This window comes from Triturus cristatus, chromosome 4_2 (genome assembly GCF_964204655.1).
Source record: "Triturus cristatus chromosome 4_2, aTriCri1.1, whole genome shotgun sequence".
NCBI classification, from domain to species: domain Eukaryota; kingdom Metazoa; phylum Chordata; class Amphibia; order Caudata; family Salamandridae; genus Triturus; species Triturus cristatus.
This window is the reverse complement of record NC_140586.1, coordinates 56217857-56240605: the sequence shown is the minus strand read 5'-3', so window position 1 is coordinate 56240605 and position 22749 is coordinate 56217857. Positions and strand designations below refer to the sequence as shown.

Below are 22749 nucleotides of genomic sequence, written 5' to 3'. Positions count from 1 at the left end.
AACCCGTCCTCCACCCTGCGAGGCACCCTCATCTACAGTCCCCCCGGACCCCAAGCTCTGTTCTCCAACTCCATCACTGACTTCACGCTGCTTGGAGACCTCAACTTCAACCTCGACAACCACCAGGATCCCAACTCCGCCTCCCTCCTGGACAACCTCCACATCATAGGACTCTAGCAGATCATACCAGACCCAACACACTCAGCTGGACACATCCTCGATCCCGTTTTTACAGCAAGGAACTCCACCTTCGGCCACACCTCCAAACTCCCATGGACGGACCACCGCTGTGTTCACTTCACCTTCAAATCCAACATCCCGCGCAGACGCCCACATCAGCTCCAGCGTAGGAATTGGAACAAGATCTCCGACGACCAGCTCCTGCCGCCCTCGGCAGCTTTGCTCCCACCACCAAAGACGATGACCCCACCACCGCCGCCCGCACTCTAAAAAACTGGGTGACTGACTGCGCTAACACCATCGCCCCCCTCAAGTAAACCTCCAAACCTCACGCCAAGAAAGCCAGCTGGTTCGACACCGAACTCTGAGACTCCATACGCACCTGCATATGACTTGAAAAACTGTGGAGGAACTCCAAAACCCGACAGTCCTCGACAACTTCAAAAGCTACCGTCGCCCACCACAAATTGATCAGACTCTCCAGGAAGAAAGCACTTCAAGACAGAATCTCCACCAACGCACACAACAGCAAGGAACTTTTCGGCATCATCAAAGAGTTTGCCGAAACCAACAGCTAGTCTACAGACATCACTCCCTCCCAGGACCTCTGTGACAGACTCCACGCTTTCTTCCATTACAAAATCAAGACCATCTATGAAACAACCCCCACAAGGAACCCCATCCCACCGATCCCAGCAACACGCAGCCGACACTAGACAGCTGGACCACTCCCAGCATCGAAGACACTCTGAAGATAATGAAGACCATCTACTCCGGGGCCTCCATGGACCCCTGCTCCCACCACATCTACCACAGAGGCACAGACATCATCGCCCCGAGCTTCGACGTATAATCAACCGCTCCTTCGAGAACGCCTCCTTCCCCGATGACTGGAAACACACAGAGATCAACCCTCTCCTGAAAAAACCTTCAGAGGACTCCACCGACCTCAAGAATTTCAGACCGATTTCCCTACTCGCTTATCTGGCCAAAGTCATGGAAAAAGCCGTCAACAGCAAACTTTTCGCCTTCATCGAAGAAAACAACATCCTCGATTCCTCCCAATCAGGCTTCCGGAAGAACCACAACACCGAAAACACACTTCTTGCAGCAACAGAGGACATTCACGCCCTCCTTGATAGAGGAGAGACTGTGGCCCTCATCCTCATAAACCGCGGCCTTCGACACTGTCTCTCGCGGTACCCTAGCCCGCAGACTGAACGACGCGGGAATCCAGAACAAAGCCCTCGACTGGATCTCCCTTTCCTCTTCAGCAGAGCGCAATGAGTCAGACTCCCCCCCCCCCCATTTCTCTCATAACCAACTCCAACCACCTGCGGAGTGCCACAAGGATCCTCCATCAGCCTGACCCTGTTCAACATCTACATTGCTCCGCTCGCATCCATCGTCAAGAGCACACGGACTCAACATCACATCTTACGCAGACGACACCCAACTCATCCTCTCACTATCCAGCGAACCCACCATCACCAAACGCACCTTTCAAGCCGTCACCAGATGGATGAAGAACAGCTGCCTACAACTCAACATGGACAAAACCGGGGTACTCATCATGGGCCCACACCCCGATGCCTGGAACCAGGTGTCCCCCTGCCCTCAGGGACCCCACCCCCCACCCCCATGGACCACGCATGCAACCTCGGAATCATCCTGGACTCCGAACTCAAAATGGACCGCCAGGTCAACGCCATCACCTCCTCCTGCTACCACACTCTCCGCCTTCTCTGAAAGACCTTCAACTGGATCCCCTCCGAACGCAGGAAAACTGTCACACACGCCCTCATCAGTAGCAGACTTGACTACGGCAACGCACTCTACACCGGGATCAACAAGAACCTCACCCGCAAACTCCAGAATGCCCCTGTCGCCGCCAGACTAGTCCTCAACCTACCGCGCCACTGCCACATCAACCAACACCTATGGACCCTACACTGGCTCCCCGTCGAGAAGAGAATCATCTTCAAGCTTCTCACCCATGCACACAAGGCCCTCCATAACACCGGACCCGCAAACCTGAACCACCGCCTCACGTTCCATGCTCCCCAGCCCTCTCTCCGCTCGGCCCAGCTCTCCCTCGCAACGGTACAGCGGATCAAGAAAACTTGAGCAGGAGGGGGCTCCTTCTACCTCCACGCGGCCAAGGCATGAAACTCACTCCTCCTCCACCTCCGACAGACCACATCGCTCCCTAAGTTCCTAAAGGACCTCAACACCTGGCTCTTCAAAGGAACTCAGTGACCCTCCAGGATCCGCAGCCCCCACCATCCCTCAGTGCCTTAAGTCTTGTTCCCGGGTGAGTAGCTTGCGATTTACAAATCCATGATTGAGTGTGGAGTAGAATGGAGTAGAGTGGCACGGTGTGGTGTAGAGTGGGTGGTGTGGAGTGGATTAGAGCAGAGTGGCATAGAATGGGATGGAATACAGTAGAGTTGAGAGGCGTAAAGTAGACTGGTGTAGAGTGGAATGGCAGAGTGATGTAGAGTGGAGAGTGCTGTAGAGTGGAGTGGAGTAGAGTGGCATAAATTAGAGTGACAGAGTAGAGCAGCATGGAGTGGCACTTTGGGGAATGGAGTGGAGGGGTGTACATTGGTGTGGTGCAGAGTGTAGTAGTGTAGAAAAGAGTGGAGTGTAATCGAAAAGAGTGGCGTAGAGAAATGTGGCAAAGAGCAGAGTGGACTGGAGAGGCACGGAGTGGCATAGAGTGACTGGAGTGGCATAGAGTAGAGTGGCGTACAGCAGAGGAGGATAATGCAGAGTGGCATACGGTGGAGTAAAGTAGAGTGGCATGGAGTAGCACAGAGTGGAATGGAGTGGCATACAGTAGGGTCGTGTACAGCAGAGTAGCATAATGCAGAGTGGCATACAGTAGAGTGGCTTGGAGTAGAGTGGTGTGGAGTAGAGTGACGTGGGTGGCACAGAATAGAGCGGAATGGCATAAAGTGGCATGGAGTAAAGTCGACTGCAGTAGAGTGACGTACAGTGGCAAAGAATAGAGTCGAGTGGCGTAGAGCGGAGTGGCATTATGTGAAGTTGAGTGGCATTGTGTGGAGTGGCGTACAGCAGAGTACCATAATGTAGTGTGGCACAGAGGAGAGTGGTGTAGAGTAGAATGGAGTGGCATAGTGTAGAGTGGTGTAGAGCAGAGTGATGTATAGTGCAATGGCGTAGAAGGCCATAGAGATGCACTGTGTGCAGTGGAGTGGAGGGGCATGGAGGGGCTTAGACTGGCTTAGAATGGGGTGGAGTGCCATAGAGTGACACTGAGTAGAGTGGTGTAGAGTAGATTGGTGTAGAGTAGAGTGGCTTAGAGTGGTGTGGCGCAGAGTGGCATAAAGTGGGGTGGTGTAAGAGTGGGGAGGAGTAGAGTGCAGTAGAGTGGTATGGCATAGAGTAGAGTGGTTTAGAGGACAAGGGAGTGGTGTGGAGTGGCATAGAGTAGAGTGGCAAAGCGGAGAGCGGCATAGAATAGGGTGGCACTGTGTGGAATAAAGTGGCGTCGAGTGGTGCAGAGAAGAGTGATTTGGAGTGGCTTACAGTAGAGTGGCATTGAGCGGGGTGGCAAAGAGTGGGGTGGTGTAGAGTGGTGTGGTGTACAGTAGAATGGCATGGAGCAGAGTAGAGTATAGTGACAGAGTGGAGTGGTGTAGAGTAGAGTGGAGTAGCATAGAGTAGAGTGACATGGCGTGTTATACATTGGAGTGGCGTAGAATAGAGTGGAATACAGTAGAGTGGAGTAGAGTGGCATAGAGCAGAGGCATGGAGTGGTATGGGAAGGAATGGCGCAAAGTAGAATGGCATAGAGTTGAGTGGCACAGAGTAGTGTGGAGTGCTGTAGAGTGCAGTAGCATAGAGTGGAGGGGCGTAGAGTAGAGTAGAGTGACACAGAGTGGGGTAGAGTGGCATGGAGTGGAGTAGCGTAGAGCGAAATAGAGTGGTGTGGATTAGAATGACTAGAGCAGAGTGGCATAGAGTAGAGTATTTTGGAAAAGTGTAGGGGATCATACAGCAAAGTAGTATAATGCAAAGTGGCATAGAGTAGAGTGGTGTAGAGTAGAATGGAGTGGCGTAGTGTAAAGTGGCATAGAGCAGAGTGGCATGGATCAGTGTGACGTACAGCGGAGTGGTGTAAAGTGGCATTGTGTGGAGTGAAGGTGCATAGAGTGGAGGGGCTTAGGCTGACGTAGAGTGGAGAGGAGTAGAGTGGCGTAGAGTATTGAGGAGTGGCACAGAGTGGAGTGGTGTAGAATGGAGTTATGTAGAGTGATGTCGAGTTGAGAGACGTAGAGTGCCATTGTGTGGCATAGAGTGCTATTGTATGGTATGAAGTGGCATAGACAGTACCTCTGCAATTATGCAGGAGAGGAGGACCAAATTATGTGGCAAGGTTGACTATATTATGCAGCAAGAAATGGCAAATTATGAGGCATAATGCTGTAGATTTTGGGATAGTACATTTCATTATTTTGTCATGTTTACACCTGGTAACAGTATCTGAGAAAAGAGGTCACTATAATTAGTACCAATTTAACATCCAAATACAACAGTTAGCAACTGAAAAATGACAAGTCAACCTTTGCAAAAAGTCTTCCGGTGCACAGCAACCCAAGTCACGATATTTTTTGTAACTTTTCATTTGTTTGAGCTAGAAACTATTTTTTAGGTAGACTCTGCAGATTATGCAGCAGATGATGGATTATGTGGAAAAGGCAGCAAATCCATTATTAAGGGAAAATTGGTACGGCTGCAGAATCACATAATTCCAGTGGCTCTGGGCATAGAGTAGGGCAGAGTGGCGTAGAGTGCAGTGGCGTAGAGTGGTGTGGAGTGGAGTATAATTTAGTGACGTACAGTGGCGTAGAGTGGACTGGCAAAGAGTGGAGCTGAGTAGAGTGGTGTAGGGTAGAATGGCATAGAGTGACATGGGGTGGCATCACAGAATAGAGCGGAATGGCATAAAGTGGCTTGGAGTAAAGTGGCCTGCAGTAGAGTGACGTTCAGTGGCAAAGAATAGAGTTGAGTGGGGTAGAGTGGAGTGGCATTATGTGAAATGGAGTGGCATTGTGTGGAGTGGAGTGGGATATAGTAGAGTGGTGTAGAGTGGAATGGAATGGAGTGGCGTAGAGTGTTGTGGAGTGCCGTGGAGTCACATATAGCAGAGTGGTGTAGAGTAATACAACTGTGGGTGTAAGTAACTAAAGCATCAATAGAGAAGGCATAAAGGGTGAAAGCAACATAAAAAGGAAGTTTGAAGGGTTGGCTGAAGAGTAGAAATGTATAATCTCCAAGAATCTGGAAAGCAGCTATGGGAGCAGATGGAGCAATGATTCTGACCTGGGGACATGAATCTTTGGAACTCCTGTAGCCCTGTGCAAATGTTTTTTGTGTGCGTTATGTGCTTTTGCTATTTAAAAAGGAAAATGTTCCTAAGTATTTATTTAATGGGTTTTTGGTCAATTCCAAATGGGAGGTTACTGTCTACCCACATAAGAGCAGGTAGGTAATGTATTCGTATAACATAAAAGTAACAATGGCCACAGAATTGTTCAATTCAAATGTTGGTTAATTTATATATTAGAAAAATGACACATGGAGAATGTTTTCAAGCACGAAAGGGTGCTGCACGAAAGTGAGTAACAAATGATACAATTTCTATAATACATTCATCGACAACTGAATTGAAAAGTTGTGTGGTCTTAAATTTTTATGTTAAACACTTATCAGCACCCAGATACTGATTAATTTTACAGCTGCTGCTTTGTGGTTAGACAATGACTTGCTGTCCTCTAACACAGATTTGTATCAAATAAATCCTTAGGACCCATGCTCCTTTGTAGGTCTTACCTATTGACAGGTCTAGCAGTGGGGCAACATGTACATAGACCTGGCTTTATGTCCGCCCCTTACTGCTATTGACTTACTGGGTTTAGCCCTCTTAATCATTCAGTGATTTAACCATTAGTTTGTTCTGTGGCTTCCCAGAAGAGTAATGCTATCTAACAAGTTTTCATTGGAGTAAATGAGTGCAGTTCAAAGTATAACTAAGAACAACACACATGCCAATACTGATATATCTTTCCACACTTACTTAAAGATCACACCACACCTTTGATATGACCAATTATTTTATTCTTTATTTTTTGATTCTGGATTCTTGATCATGCGTTTTCATAATTCTTAATTTTTTTTATTTCTCAAAATTGTAATCATCATTAGTTGAAATTACCTTATCATTGTCAACCTTGTACACCATAGAAACACAATAACATTAGAACAGACATAACATACTTTCCTTTCAAACAACAACAAATGTTTTTGATAATCTCACCAATAATAACATACACATATAAAATAATTATTATCTAGCTCTGGTTAAAGGCAGGGCTTACTGGCTTTGAAAATGCTTCTTACCAGATTTGCCCAGGTTGCAAGGAATACGGAGTCCTCTCTGTCATTAATGTGCTTCTATAGCATGAATCTAAACAATCACATGTGCACCTCCTGCAATCTAGTGATTTGGTCAAATTGTACGCATTGTAAATAACCAGAGCGTCTCGAATAACCTTTTAGCAGACTACACTGTACTGGATGAAATGGGTTAACGGAAATGGTGCCTATTCACAATTTCGCCACCATCACAAGTTACAAGAAGAGTCCACTTGGGAAGACCACTTGGGATTCTTGTCAGTGAGTTTAGATAAAGGGCTAACTGCACACTTGGTGCTTGAGTTAGTTGGAAGTGAAACGAATATTGGTCTGAATACGTGAGGCACTGACTGTATACATGTGATCTGAGTTTGGGAGGCTGTGGAGGGTAAATTAGACATACCATCAGATGAGAGGTGGTTGTTATGCAAGTTCAGAGTCTTCAGGCTGCTCAGTCTGGACAGCTCATCGTAGGGGATCTCCTCCAGCTGGTTATTCTGTCACAAGAGAGGAAAAAGATAGGGTGAGATCCTGCTAACAGGCACTCAAATCTGCATGTAAACAATAGCTCACTTCCCCCCACAACTCATGCCGTTTCACTTTTACTGTGAAGGAATAATGGATGGGCCACGTTTGGGTATTCGTTGGACTATCTTTTGTACTTCTATTTTGCATTCTGGACGTATTTTTCCAGCTTTAGCACCTCAGCCGGCAGTCTTCCCTTGGTAGAACATTCCCTGTCTCGATTTATTTGACACAATACTAGTACTGGGAGTTTATCTTTCCTTTTTAGGTCTCGCTGGCGTTGCAGCGCGAAGCGCTGCCGCCAACGAGACTTATTGTCGTCGAGATGTCTCTCAAGGGAGACAGACCGGGGCACGCGCAGCGATCGGGGTCTGTGGACGCGCTTCTGAGACGCACAGACACACGCGCGCACACACCCCGCCGCTGCCGACCCCCCTCACCGCATCCGCGGCTGCCTAACGCGCGCGCTCCCACCGACGCGCTTGTTTTTACTCAGAAACGTGTTAGCGCTGTCAGTGTCTTTCGCTGCCCACAGACGGAAGCCATCATAATTGTGAATATACATTATCACGGGCTGAAGGTTCCAGTGCAGTACACACAAGAGTTGGTGAGGACGTTCAGTCTCAGCCCAACCAAACACCGGGGAAATCTGTCGAATTTGTAAGCGAGAACAAGTAAGGAGTATTTAGTTATAAAACCACCTTATTTCCTCGTGGGTCTCCACTCTGTCGTGGAAGAGACTTTCGGAGCTCTCTCGCCCAGTGAGAAGGGTGCAAACAAGTGTGCACTGCCTTTAAACGTGCGTAAAGGGTGCGATTGCTTGTGTGTGCTGTGCACACGTGCATATTGGTACCCTTAGAGAGCATGTACGAGGGCACTTGCACTTGAATATTTTTTAAATGTTAGTGACCCTGGCTAAGTGTGTATGCCCGCGAGCACCGCTGCCCCTCCATGTGTATGCACAAGTGTGCAGGAGCTCTCGTGTCGGATGCCCCCCGAGGAGGTACAGATATCGGTGAACAAGGGTACTGAAGCGCAGTCTGTGCAGCAGGGTGCTGGGGCTCTCCGTGAGTGCCCAGGACGCTACCACTACCTCGCCGCGCCTGTGTGTCTGCGCATTTTCCTTCGTTCAGGGAAAAAAACAGGGAGAGGGCTGCTCCTAATGGAAAGAATGCAGGTCTTGGGACTGAATAATGTTTCCCTCTGAGCTAGTTAATCTGCTATGCGGTGCCCCTCCATGAGTGAAATTATTCAATTGTACCTGCTCAAAAAGCTAACCTTTTTCTCACAATTACTCAACAAAATATTAAATAGTGCACACAAAAGGAAGATTTTTAGTGGGCCTTTTTTGTTGCCAGGCGACTTGGAGTCGGATTATTAGAAACTATTTTCACATGACTTTCACTTCTGAAAATGATGGCTTTCGCTTCTGCCTTTCTATTTGCCGGGAAGAGCATGGATTTCCTGCAACCTGGACACTGCAGAATTGCTTTCTGTCATATCAGCAGAATTCAAAGGACCTGTTGATCCCGAATCCTTTTGTTTCTTAACAAACCTTTTCATTCAGTCCCATTAGGCGGGCATGTGGAAATGCTTTCTGTTCCTTCTATCAGGTGATTTTGTGTTTTGCAAGCACAAGGGGCTGAAGCGATTCTTATTGAACCGAGATATTACACAACCAAGGAAGCCTCTGATATGGCCTCGAAAGAGGGCATTTATTGTTGTGATTCAGATTGGCCTTTTTAGGTATATTGCTCTCCCACCCACAACAGCTGATTTACCGGAGTGCATGAAATGTCCAGTTTTCATGCCCGGGGGATGTTGCTAGGGCTGGAGCAGGGTTTTGCTTTTATTGATGCTTGTGTTTGAAGACTTTACAGGTCTTTGTTTTGTATAAAGCAGCATTCGCCGAATCAGAGCACTTTATAAAAAAGAAAATGCAGAAATCTAAACACTATCCCATTTTTAAAGGAGTGAATTGACCCTCTGTCAAAGCTTTAATTTTAGTTTGTGATTTCGTCATGCCACCGGTAATTTAGGTGGTATACACTTCTTCAGACCAATTTAACAACAAATATTGGTAAAGCCAATAAATCTCACCTTTGAATAACGGTACCAAAACTTTAGGCAGAAATGCCAAAATACCATAGCATTTAGAGAGCTACTGCACACTACATACGAATAGGTAGTAGTTGCAAAGCCATCCCTTTTGTCTGTGACTTCTGCATGCTGCGGATCACATAATGATAATTCAACAAATTAAACTCCACAAATTTCCACTCCGCCACATGCCACATAATTTCACTTCACATAAAACCACTCCATGCAACATAATTCCTTTACACTCCATGCAACACAATTGAACTCCACAAAATTCCACTCCACAACACACAATTCCACTACACATCACATACATCCACACCACACCACATAATTCCACATCATGCCACATAAATTCAACATCATGCCACATAATTCCACTCAATGCATGTTAGTTTTGGCATCTTTTGGCGTGTTTACCCTGACTTTTTTGCTTTCTGACCACCCGGTTTTGACTCTGTTTTTGCTGGCATAACATTTCTGCGCACTTTTTACACTGCTGATCAGTGGTAAAGTGCAGGTGCTCGGTGTAAATTGTGCTATGGATTGGTGTTTCCATGATCGGATATTTGATTTACTTGCTAGTCCCTAGTAAAGTGCACTGAGTGTGCCAGGTCCTGTGACTCAAATGCTACTCGTGGGCCTCCAGCACTGATTATGCCACCCACGTGAGTAGCCCTGAAAAGGTATCTCAGACCTGCCATTACAGTGTCTGCGCGCAGTTTGTATCTGCCATGTCGACTTGGCCAGTGCACACACTTGCCAGTCCCCAACCTTCCCTTTTCTTACATGTCAGGCACCCCTAAGGTAGGCCCAAGGTACCCCGGTGGGAAGGGTGCAGTGTATGTGAAAGGTAGGACATGCCCTGGTGTGTGTGGCATGTCTAGGCTTTCCTGTTTTCAGTTTCTATTTTTGGTGAATTCTGGTGGTGTTTTTTCAGTGTTTTCCAGTGATTTCAAAACCTCAAAAAAACAGTGCTTTTCAGTGGTTACTCATTTTCGCCCCATAAAAAACAACTGAAACGGTGTTTTACCGGTGTTTATGGGACGCTTTGCTTTTATTATTGCTTGCTTTCTTCATTGATGCATGGTATATAGACAGTGTACATACATACAGTGTATATGAGGTCCAAATACATTTTTACAAGTCGAAGGTTTCAAGATGGTTGGTAGAGTTGACTCGCCCTGATTTAGATTTATTTAAATGCCCGCTCTACTTGCCACTCCTTAGAAATTTCTGAACTTTTGGTTGATCTGTATTTGGAAAATGGGATTACTGAGAGCTGAGTTTGGGCCATATCTGGTCCGTGATTAGGGATGAAATTTCACCTAGCTACAAAAATAATTCATGTTGAATTTATCATGGACACAATATGTGGAGGCATAGAGTTAGGACAGAATTGTCCGCAAGCATGGCTCAGTAGTGCGTAACGCCTGCCCTGATTTACAGCATATTTTGGTATATTTTTAAGTTTTTATACCACATGTGCTCTCTGAGGAGAAGTGAAATGGTATGAGAGCCAGGGTAAGATCAGTGGTCTTGATGTACACACTAAATATAGTTAGTGGGGTAGCTAGACCTACTGCCACCCAGGGCAGCCCCTAAGTTAACATGGGCTATGGCCAAGCAAACAACAGCTCCAAAGGGAAGCCAACAAAGACAGACAGTCACCAGGCACAGACTTAATGGCCACAAACTGGAGATCGAAACGTCGAGAAAAACTGAAGTGGAAACCAAGAGGAGCCAGGCTCTGCACTAGGATGATAATGGAGAACCATATCCACGCACATGGAAAAGTAGAACCTGAGTGACGTTGAGCCAATAGGTCTCGCCTTTGGGACCTTATAAGTATTTAGTTTTTCAGCACAATATCCTTGGTGCAACTACATCAACTGTTGCATGGCTAAACACTTATAAGGTCCCAAAGGCGAGACCTATTGGCTATGCCAATGCTTGTTATAGCTGTCATGCATTTTGCCATCTTGTGTCATGACTTCCAAGCAATTCTTTCAGGTGTATTGCATCAAGGCTACTAAGCCTTTCGTTTGGGTATCTTGTATGATAGTTGCTGTACACTTAATTCGGCCATGTTGAATCATGACTACCAGTACGCTTTGTTCAGTCATCTTGCACCATGGCTGCTTTGTTTAGATTCAGACATCTTGTATTGTAGATCTTTGCGGTTTAAAGGGGGATATATAATTTATGCATGCCGCCAAATACTCCAGCTCCTCCAATGGGGTGAAAGGGAAGCAAGCGTGCTTTATGGTTTGAAGTTATTTGGTATTTTCATGTCAGTTATGCAGACTGCGCTATTCTGCTGGTGAAGGACGTTGTGCCTCCTTAGGAAGCATTATACATCTATTTCACAAAACTCAAGTTTATAGTCAGAGTTCAGGTTATGAGTCTGTGCATTATTGTTCCATTCTCCACTTAATGTGCTAGGTGTTCTCTGCGATCACTTTAGTGCTGCTCTCCATATATCTTCTTAACATCTGTTTAATTGAGGGGAATTGGGTGCAACTGCTGGTGTTCCATCAAGCCTAATGGCCAGGTCTGAACTGGCCTGTTCTGAAGTGGCAGGCGCAAGGATATTCACTAATTATCCGTGCAAGTTCATTTGTTCAACGTTGCTGTCTTGTTATGTTATTAAGTTTATATAGCGCTTGATTACCTGAGGGTGTCTTGGCACTGCCTTTTGCAAAGGAACCATAATGTTTAAAAGAATTACAGGGCTTGGCTAGAGATTGAAACGCCATGTTTTCAGGGCCTTTCTGAATTGCAGATATTCAGAGCATTTGAGGTTGCGGGTAAGAGGGTTCCATAGTTTAGCGGTCTTGATAACGTTTTGATGGATTTATAGCTTTTTAGTTCACAAAATAGGAATGCGGATGCACATAAGCATTCTTACAGCTGCACCAAAAATACAAGCCCATTATCCAATGCATCTACTGTTCATGTTTTGCTGTTCATGTCTTTTATGTTCGCCTTTTACAACACAAACTTTATGTTCTGACTCCACATTATTTCAGTCTCCTTTGAGGATACAGCTTAAGTCTGATAATGTAGTCTGTTCACCAAAGGGGCCCTACTCTAAGCTTTCATTTTGTTGTTGCACAGGAGGTTGCTTCTTTATTGTTCGCACTTTACAAATACGGATTTACATTTACAAATACGGATTGTACAGTATTTTCTTTCTACAGCTGAGAGCATCACCACAAAGTGATCCAAATGAAACCAAAAGCTCCCCTTAACAAAAAGCCAGACCTGTTAGCTTTGCAATTGCATGTTTAGGAAAAGTTAGACCTATTGGTTTTGACAATGCTTCTTACCTTTTCTTTGACTTTCAACTTTCTAAGGCAATCATTAATCAGAAGTAGGTAAGAATGTTGCCTTTTTGCTCCCAAAAATTCCGCAGAATATGGGGGAAATGGCTTAGGGGCTTGTTTTAAGGGGGAGGGAGTACGAGGGACCGGGGAGGGGGGTAGGGGAGGGGGGGAGGGTCTTGCGATTGATTGTCAAACATTCTGTGATAGGTTTTATTGATGCCAAGTTAATCAATTTGTTGTATGTCATCCTTGATTTTGCTTTCCATACAGAAAATAAAATTTGTTTATCAAAAAAAAAAGAATGTTGCCTTTACCACACTCACCACTTTGGGCAGACTGTTCTATGGCCATACTCAGAGAAACATCCTCATCACCATGAAGCCTAAGACCGTGGACATAGCTATCATCAGTGCACGTGTGGTGGCACTGGGGGCCTAGGAGCATGAGGGGCCCACCGCACCACAAATATATTTTTTTAAATTAATCAGCCAGGGATGTGGGCCCAATTTTAATGCATATGTTAGTGCCCACTGCACCCTAGCTACAGGAGACCTTTTCTAGAAGAGGGGCTACTCTTAATCCAAAGAGGCTTTGAGATCCAGCGTTCGTTCCAACCACGGCCTTTGCCAAGAGATCTTACGGCCAATCACAGGCTCTTTAACGGAGCGCTCGGCATGATATGTCACAGCTCCATTTGCATCCTTGGAACTTGTGAGTGACAAGAAAATGCAGATGATTGTTCAGGAGGGTAGGCTCTGCAATGGGTGGGATTTTATTTTTATTTATTTTTGCAATTTTATATAGCGTGGACATGGACCGAGGGCATCAGAGCGCTTTACAGCAGTAGCACAATACAAGGGCACAGCAAGTTACAGTTACAATTATTACGTTCAGACATATTGCATTGGTAGCTGCGACCAGGACAAATGCAGCTGTTGGACAAGAGATGTACATAGTTCAAGCACTGATTAAGATGGCGGGGGACACAATAAAGGTAGTTCATCTACTGGATAGAGTACGTAGGTATGGTCGCGGGTGACAAACCAGGGATATTATAACCTACATTTTTTTTACCCCAGTTCCATGAGAATTTTGTTAAATCACCCTTGTGTTACGAGGACTCTTTCTAGATTAAATGTAACTGGATAGTTACCTCCCTTCCTCCCATGGACCCGGAAGGACTACCTACCTGAAGGAAGAGGTGCTGCACGCTGTTAGATATGTTCCTGGGGAAGGTGAGCAGGTTCACACCGCTGCAGTCCACAGAGTCGGCTAGGGCGCAGGTGCAGTTGGCCGGGCAGCGGGTGATGTGGTTCCTGGGGGTGATGCTCGTCCCAGGGTGTGGAAACCAGTGTGGGTCTTCATCATCCTGGCTTTCAAGCAGCAAAAACGAAGGGATCTCCAACAGAAAGATGAGAAGGCTGGTACAGGTGATCTGCTGGAGGAAGGACAGTGGTGGGAGTAAGGACAGTGAGCAAGTAGGGTGGAAAGGATGACAGCAAAAGAAGAGATAATGTGAGGTGCAAGATTGGGCATCAATGAAGGGAAGGGGGACAGAGAAGGGATCAAATTGAAGAAAAAGACAGAAAAAGCAGTAGTAAAGAAAGACAGAAAACAAGAAGGGCAACAATAAATATTGGGAAGAAGAGAGGTAGAGGATAGAAAAGGGAAAAGAAAAGTAATGCAAAGAAGGGTATTAAATAGGAGAAAAGAGGATGAAACGGACAGAGTGGGGGAAGGAAGAGCATAAAACAGAGAAAGAAAGCGTGATGGAGACAGAAAGATGTAAGCAATGGTTAGGAGTAACGGTAGGATGATTGGCAGCAAGAGGGGGAAGGGAACGAATGAAAGATGCAAGTGAATGAGTGCAACGAGGGGCAAAGGAGGGCAGTAGTTGAGAAAATATAGAAAATAAAAGGGTGAGGAGGAGGTTAGGGTATACATGAAATTGAGCGGCAACATAATGTGCAGTACAGAGCTATAATGTGAACATGTTTATACAGAGTATTCAGAATGTGGAGTCCTAGCACTGACACTGAGAGAGCTGGGGCAGCAGGGCAGCGCCAAGATGCACTGGTACAATGGTGTGTGGGTTTCTCTATTGTAATATCAGGGGGTGGAGAGGGTCAGGACTGGAAGCACTGCAGAGCTGTGCATTAGACTCAATGCTGGAAGAAGAGGGAATGACAGCACTGGAGTGAGGTTCATCAGCAGCCCTAAGGCCAGGGGCTTAGCTTGGGGGGGTGTACCCCAATGTATTATCTAGTAAGCAGCTGGGTACAGGTGCTTTTAGACGGGTATTGTGAGATATCTGTCGGATTTCACTTGGAATTTTTGCAGACAAAAACATACACACATGCACTCTCTCGTCTCTGTTTTGAGGGTCTTCAAAAATATTGCCTATTTTGCAAAATATTGTGTTTTAAATACCCCTGAGAGTCCGCACTCCTCCCCCTCTCCCCTGCCTCTTAAGCCCCCCTCATTTACTGCTGCTCATATATTTTAATATGCTGCACCAGGATGATAGTTGGGAAATCTGACGCTCACACCCCATCAATCTTACTGAACTAGGGCCGTGCCTGTCGCTCATCCACAGCCAGGAAAGGCAGAGACTCTGCTGCTCAGGACAGCAGGGGCCCAGTCTGGCACCGAGTCTTCCTAACTCGTCTGTTACTGTTCTCTTTAGGCCACGGGCTGACGCTTCTTGTTGGCATGCAAACTGTTATTTATTTGACCTACTTAAGAATAAATGAAAAAGACACGAAACACTTTTTTTCTGTGGAATGCTACATCGCGATTGCCAGAAAAAAGCAGTGTGCCTCGCGGTTAGAGATTGGCTTATTAGGAATAGCTATATAGTTAGAATCTCCTAGTACAATGTGACATGTGCATTCAATTTCTTCGGATTTGGGACACCTAAGAAAGGACGGTATGAATTATTTTTTAAAAGGCAGAATTGTCATAGTCGTAAATTACTTTTAATGCAAGTTATTACTCTGATGTTTATTTCATATAATTAGAAAAATATCTTAACTCGTATATTCTTTGTGCTATCATGCCGTGAATAAATTAACGGTAAAGTGTACAGTATATAAAAATATACTCTTGTAATCCAGCGATTGCTCAGTAACAAGAAACAAAATACAGGAGTAAACCCGTCACCCCAGTTGAGACCGGGTAAGCTGTATAACAAAAAACACAATGTCTCAACCAGTATGTCATTCGTAAAGGACCGTTTGGAAAAAGGTGTCTCAGTCACACAGGAGGGGAAAGAAAGGGGGAGGGAGACCAAGGTAGAGTGGAAGGGTTGTTATTTGTACATAGTTATAACAGCACTACGATACAATTAGATTGCAGTAACCATAACAACCAATTGTGCACTGGAAGTGTTGGTGTGGCTGAACGGCGCAGTGACACAAGTGATTAGAGAACAACGTGAGGTGGCGAAAAAAACAGTAAAAACAATCATTTGTAAGGGTCAAACATATGATTTAAACAAATGCAAGCACAATTTCATATTTTGCGAATGACCCTCTGACAATCGCAAATAGCGTTGTGGAGTCGACGGCGTTTCGACCTATTCAAATAAAGGTCATCATCAGGACGATGGTTACACATTCTTGAAATAGTGCTGTATAGGATAAGGAAGGAAAGAATAATCAGAATAAGTTGGCCCCGAAGAGACGAATAAACAGTAAGAGCGGCGCCAGGTAATTGAATGGAGGATACCTGGTAGCACAAAGAAGAAAAGATAATCCAGGGAAGTAGAAATCCGGTTGCAGAAACCGCTGTGGAAACAGAAAGGAAGGGGACATGCGGTCAGGGTTAATTGGTTACGGGTGGCCAGTTGGTGTAGAAGAATGGCAGGTGCCGGCGTATTGTGTTTTTTGTTATTGTGAATTAATGAATGCTTGTATCAACGGTGAAAGGGGGAAACTCAGATACTCTTTCCCCAAAAAGCATCTGGATTAAAATTTACAAAATTATAATCTTGCTGAAGCAGTGGAGAGGCAGGTAGGGCTGGGGCAGATTCCGAGACAGCGGCATATCAGCCTTAGCCGGTCATGCAACTGACTCTGCCCAGCCCTATATCTGCCCCATAGAGGGCACTGGATCATTCTAAAAACTTACCTCCAGACCAATCTTTATACTTCCAAAAAATATTCAGATGTAAAAGGGCAAGTCAGGGTATGCATATTTTAAAACTAAACTAATGAAAAAATGTTGTAAAGAAAAAAACATTCGTGTCACAAGGATAGAAAAGTTATAACTCGAGAGATTTAAAAGCTCCCCAGATAAACAAGACAAATGCGGGTTGCATTAACTGGCACTGAATTGTAATACATAATAAATGTATAAATAGAATGTTACATTGCTAATATGAAAAGTCCATTACATCCCTTGATATAAACTGCGGTTTTTAGTTCTAGCTATATAGTTGGAAGACTGCTCGTCATCAATTCTTTCAAACGCTAACAATAAGATAGAGAGAGAGAGGATGTTTTATATAATTTTTATTTGGCCTTTGGATTAGATGTATTTTCATGGTTTGCAATTATGCTAACATCAAGATCTTGGCATTCTCTAGATAGTTACATTGCCCCATTGTGCTTGGGGATGGCGCATAGATAACTAATTTTATTAGTATAGCGTCAGTGTGTGCGCTTTGATGTATTTACTTTGCTGACACAAAAACATTTTACTTGCTAGTTTATGGCTTTTTCATGAGGAAGTGCATGTTGTTTGGATGCCTTAGCCTGTCATAAAGTGGCAATGATATTCACAAATTATTCTTGCACATTAACTTATTTAATCTGCTATCATGACAATGTTGGATTTACTGATTATTTTTGTTCACAATTTAAAGACCTGCATGCACTTAGGCGTTCTTAAATATACAATGAAAAAACTGTCCCTTATTCAAAAGTCTCTACTTTGTGGCATATTGCTGTGTATGCCTTTGAGGTTCAACACTATCAACATAAACACCACCTTCTGCCTCCTTTTATAAAACACTCCTCTTTGAATATACCACTTTCCTGATAGAGACTTCTAAACGTAAAATCCCACCTTAGAATATCACCTATATGTCAGACTGGATCTGGAAAACCTTGAGGCATACCTCTAAATGCCGGAAGGGGGTGTGGAACAAGTGATGTGTGTGGTGTCTATATAGGCACCACACCAGTGCACTGACATCAGTTTAGTTTCTTTCAGCACCAATATCATGGATCCAGAGAGGTACCTCGGTTATTTGTTTAACACTTCTTTTCAAATCTTTTTTTTAGCTTTGCTCCCAGTGACTTAAGGACATGTCTTCCAACACACCTATTGTGCTAAAACTGTGACAAATGTCACAGACAGATGTCTGTATCTGACCCACACGTGGTTTACTTGTGGTGCCTGGGGTGGGCCACAATCCCAAGACCTGTGCCAGATGTGCAACTGCTGGGCAGTCTTCCCGAGGACAGCTGGGCCATTCTGATGGATACATTTGCCAGTGGATTCCTCACCTTGTGAATATCCCCAGCGCCAGCATTCCACAGAACTTTTTTCCCCAGCTCTCTACGCCGACGTGGTCGACGTCATAATGCATCGGCTCCGCTCGCGACTCCGTATGACGTCACCGGAGCCATAAGAGAGCCACGTCGGCGTGATGACGTCTGTTCCCTTTTTTCCGCGCCGTCGACGCGCAGCGGTTTTTCCAGCACTCTCCTGCTACTTTGTAGTCGTTTGGTGTTACTATTGGAAAAAATTTGTCATGTCTTCGACAAGGAAGTCGGGTTTTAATCCCTGTAGGGAATGTGGGGGCCACATGTCTATGACAGACCCCCATGATGATTGTTTGTGGTGCCTTTCATCCGACCACAACGTGGAAGATTGTTCCAGCTGTAGGAGGATGAATCCCAAGGCGTTGAAAGAAAAGGAGGCGAAGCTCTTCATGGCCAAGGCCAAAAAGGAGAAGAGAGGTAGGAAGAAGGAGAGATCGAGGCCGGAGTCGTCGACTTCGCATTCTTCGAAGTCGAAGAAACACCATAGGAAAAGGAAACATTCCTCTCGGCGCCGGTCTTCGAAGAGCAAGGCGTCGAGATCGACTTCGCCTCGACGCCGAAGTAAGGATATATCTCCTTCTCCATCTCCTTCTAAGTCTCCTGTGGGATCTCCTTCGCCGAAGCGGGCTCCAGCGCAGTCTCCGGCCCAGTCCCAGGCGCAGTCACCGGTTCCAGTGGAGTCTTCGGCTTCTGAGGCTGAGCAAGAGCAAGGAGAAGAGCCTTCTCTAGTGCCCGATGAGCCTGCGGCGCCTGTGGAGGACACTGCGGCACCGGTACCAGGTACTCCGCAGATGGATCCAGGTCAAGGCCATTATCCACAGTTCCCGGTTCCGGGTATGGATTCGTCACATTTTTTTAATACAATGTATGGAATCTTCCAATGGGCTGCCTTCCCATCCGGTGCACCTGCTGGTCCCGTGGGTTCTTTGGCCTATACTCTGGGAGTGCCGCAGCATTACGCTCAGGCCCCGTTTATGCCCTTCCTGCCGATGGCGCCTTCGTGGCAGTTTCCGGCGCCGTCTGCGGATCCGTCTCAGCTTCGAGTGGATCGACCTTCTTCGGAGCCTTCTTCGACGCCGTTGCCGTCTACCTCGGCGCCGCGTCCGGCGTCGCCGACCCCGACTCCGGCGCCGCCGACCTCGACACCTCTGGCTCCACCGACTCCGTGTACGGCGCCGGCGACGCCGGTTCCACGGATCCGCTCAAGAAGAGAGGCCCAAAGGGTTTTGGATGAAGAACGATATAGAGTGGAGGTGGAGGAAGGTGAGGTTGACACGTCCTCTGATGAGTTTGAGGGGATTCAGGAGGCTAGTGGCCTGGACACGACTCCGGAGTGGGAGCATTCTTCTACTAGCTCCTCTCCGCCGCAGGAACTGGCTCCCTATCATATGGTGATAAAAAAGCCCGCAGAGCTGTTGGATTTGCAGTTGTCCTCTGCGGAGTATAAGCCTAACCTTCTGACAGAGGTGTTACACTCGCCTACCTCAACCAGTGAGCCTTTGCTGCCTTTCAATGAGGCTATTTTGGAGCCAATTGTGGAAGTCTGGCGTAAGCCGCTATCTTCACCAGCGGTCTCCAGGCAGGTGGCGAGAAGGTATAGGGTGGCACCTGGGGATCCAGGTTTTCTATCTTCGCACCCTTCGCCAGAAAGTCTAGTGGTGCAGGCGTCATGCTCGAAGCATGCTTCAGGAGCATTCCCTCAGACTCCTGCGGACAGGGAGTCCAAAAAGGTTGATCAAGCCACTAAGAAAACCTCTTCATCTGGGAGCATGGCGCCTAAGTCCACTAATGCCACGTGCTTGCTAGGGCGCTATGTCCATGCTCTGATGGACTTGATGAAATCTTTAGTCCCTAAGCTGCCAGACGGTGATAAGGCGTCCTTTATGGAGGTGGTCGCAGATACTCAGGCCGCTGCGAGACAAGTGATTCAGTCAGGCCTTGATATGGCTGATTCAGTGGCGAGAATAATGGGGTCGTCTATACCCACTAGGAGGCAGGCGTGGCTTCGTTCGTCTGGCTTCTCTACGGACGTTCAGGCCACATTGGTGGATTTGCCCTTTGACGGACAAAAACTTTTTGGTGAGAAGGCTGACTCTGCCCTACAGAGATTTAAGGAGAGTAGGGTAACAGCTAAATCTTTAGGTCTGCAGGCTCCTGCTAAAGGATTTGGACTTAAGAAATTCAGGGGTTTCGGGAGGTCTGCGTTTCGCTCCTACCGGCAGCCTCAGCAGCAGCAGCAGTAACAACAGCAGAATCCCCTCTATAGGTCCTATAGAGGGAGACAAAGAGGTCGGAGAGGTTCTGGCCGCAACCCCTCTTCATCTTCTGCCTCCTCTGCGACCAATGAAGCTTCAGGGAAGCAGCCCTAGATCCCCCATCCTGGATCATGTAAGACCTGTGGGGGGTCGGGTGTCCCACTTTCTGCGGGGTTGGAAATCTGTTACAACCGACCTTTGGGTTTTAACCCTCGTGGAGACTGGGTACGCCCTTCCCTTTCGGGAGTTTCCTCCCCCTTACCCTCCTTGCCAAAGTTACTGCTCGGAAGACCATCTGCTTCTTCTGCAGAAGGAGGTGCTAGCTTTGCTTCAAAAAGGTGCGATAGAGGTGGTTCCGGAGCAGGAAAGGGGTCAGGAATGCTACTCCCGGTATTTCCTGATTCCCAAGAAGGACGGCAGATTGCGTCCGATACTGGACCTCAGAGTCTTGAACTTTTACCTGAAACAGGAGAAATTCAAGATGCTGACCCTTGCGCAGGTTCTTCAAGCGTTGCAGCAAGGAGACTGGATGGTGTCGCTCGACTTGCAGGACACGTACTTCCATGTCCCAATCCTGAAGTCGCACAGGAAGTATCTCCGTTTTACGGTTGGGTCGCAACATTACCAGTTTGCGGTCCTCCCGTTTGGTCTTACTACCGCACCTCGAGACTTCACGAAGGTGATGGCAGTGGTAGCGGCCCATCTTAGGAGGTCGGGGATTCCGGTTTTCCCCTACCTGGACGACTGGCTTCTGAAGGCAGAGTCCCCAGAGATGGTGCAGCGTCATCTGCAGGTAACATCTCAGCTGTTATTCGAATTGGGTTTTTCGATAAACGTGCCCAAATCTCACCTGGTGCCCTCTCGACGCAACCTGTTCATAGGGGCGGTACTGGACACTACTGTGTGTCGAGCATTTTCTCCACCACAAAGAATTCTCGACATTCAGGAGATGGTCCCTTTATTCCACAATGGAGCGGTTGTTCCAGTTCTGAAGGTCCTTCGCCTGCTCGGTCTGTTCGCCTCCTGCATTCTGTTGGTCAACCATGCACGCTGGCACATGAGGGTGCTCCAGTGGTGCCTCCGCAGGCAGTGGTATCAGCACAACGGAGATCTCAGGGAGTCGATCAGGATCTTCAGAGAAGCTGCAGCGGATCTATCTTGGTGGAGCGTGGAGGGCAATCTGTCTCAAGGAAAGCCCTTCCATCTGCCTCCATCAGTGGCCACAGTGATAACGGATGCCTCCACCTTAGGGTGGGGTGCTCATCTGGGGGATCTGGAGATCAAGGGTCTTTGGTCTCCAGAGGAGAGGTTGCTTCACATCAACCTTTTGGAATTGCGGGCGATTCGTTTGGCACTCAAGGCCTTCCTCCCTTCCCTTCGCTGTCAGTCTGTTCAAGTCCTGACAGACAACACTACCGCGATGTGGTAGGTGAACAAGCAGGGAGGAGTAGGGTTGCATTGTCTCTGCAGGGAGGCCCTGCGTCTTTGGTCCTGGGCTCAGGTCCATCGGATTTGTCTGATGGCAAATCATCTGGCCGGGGTGCTGAACGTGCGTGCGGACAGTCTCAGTCGGCAGTTCTCCGCCGACCACGAGTGGAGGCTCCATCCGGAGGTGGTTCGTTACGTCTTTCGGACGTGGGGGACCCCTCGGGTGGACCTGTTCGCCACCCGCGAGAACGCGCACTGCCCGTCGTTCTGCAGTCTCCAGTTTCCGATGCACGGGGCATTGGGGGACGCTTTTCAGTTGAGTTGGCAGTACAAAAGGGGGTGGTGATGGACGGAGCATCAGAACCAATCAAACACTCCCACCCAGTCAACAGATCTGGGTTTGATCCATCACCGTTCTTTAGCCCACTCTGCCACCCCAGTTCAGACATGGCCATATGCAAATCAGTCTGACCCTGTGCCTCATGGGAACAGTCCAGCCCGAACTGCCGAGCCATGCCTTCCCTGGACCAGAAACAAGCTTCCTAGGACCGGTTTCTGGCATTTCAGCCGTCTTCAGCCAGGCTTGCTTGACTCCAGTGGCAAAGTGAGCAAGGGACTCACGTCTGAGCATACCCTGCCAACTTATGGCGAACAAAGCAGTACAAAAGGGGGTGGTGATGGACGGAGCATCAGAAACAATCAAACACTCACACCCAGTCAACAGATCTGGGTTGGATCCATCACCATTCTTTAGCCCACTCTGCCACCCCAGTTCAGACATGGCCATATACAAATCAGTCTGACCCTGTGCCTCATGGGAACAGTCCAGCCCGAACTGCCAGTTGAGTTGGGGCTCACAACTCCCTTACGGGTTTCCTCCCATACCCTTGATTCCTCGGGTTCTGAGGAAGATTCGCCAAGACCGGGCCCAAGTTA

At 47.1% G+C, this 22749-nt stretch overlaps 1 protein-coding gene across 2 annotated transcripts in view; it reads right to left on the bottom strand.

Moving 5' to 3' along the window:
• PODNL1 (podocan like 1) overlaps window positions 1–22749 on the bottom strand; it is a 173291-nt gene that overhangs the window by 130159 nt on the left and 20383 nt on the right. The window contains exons 2-3 of one of the 2 annotated variants that reach the window (XM_085600486.1): window positions 13768–14016; window positions 7028–7121 (exon numbers count right to left, since the gene is read on the bottom strand). In XM_085600486.1, coding sequence (XP_085456612.1) covers window positions 7028–7121; window positions 13768–14016 — 343 coding nt within the window. The remainder of the gene's footprint in view (window positions 1–7027; window positions 7122–13767; window positions 14017–22749) is intronic. The other variant, XM_085600487.1, reaches the window with a different exon arrangement.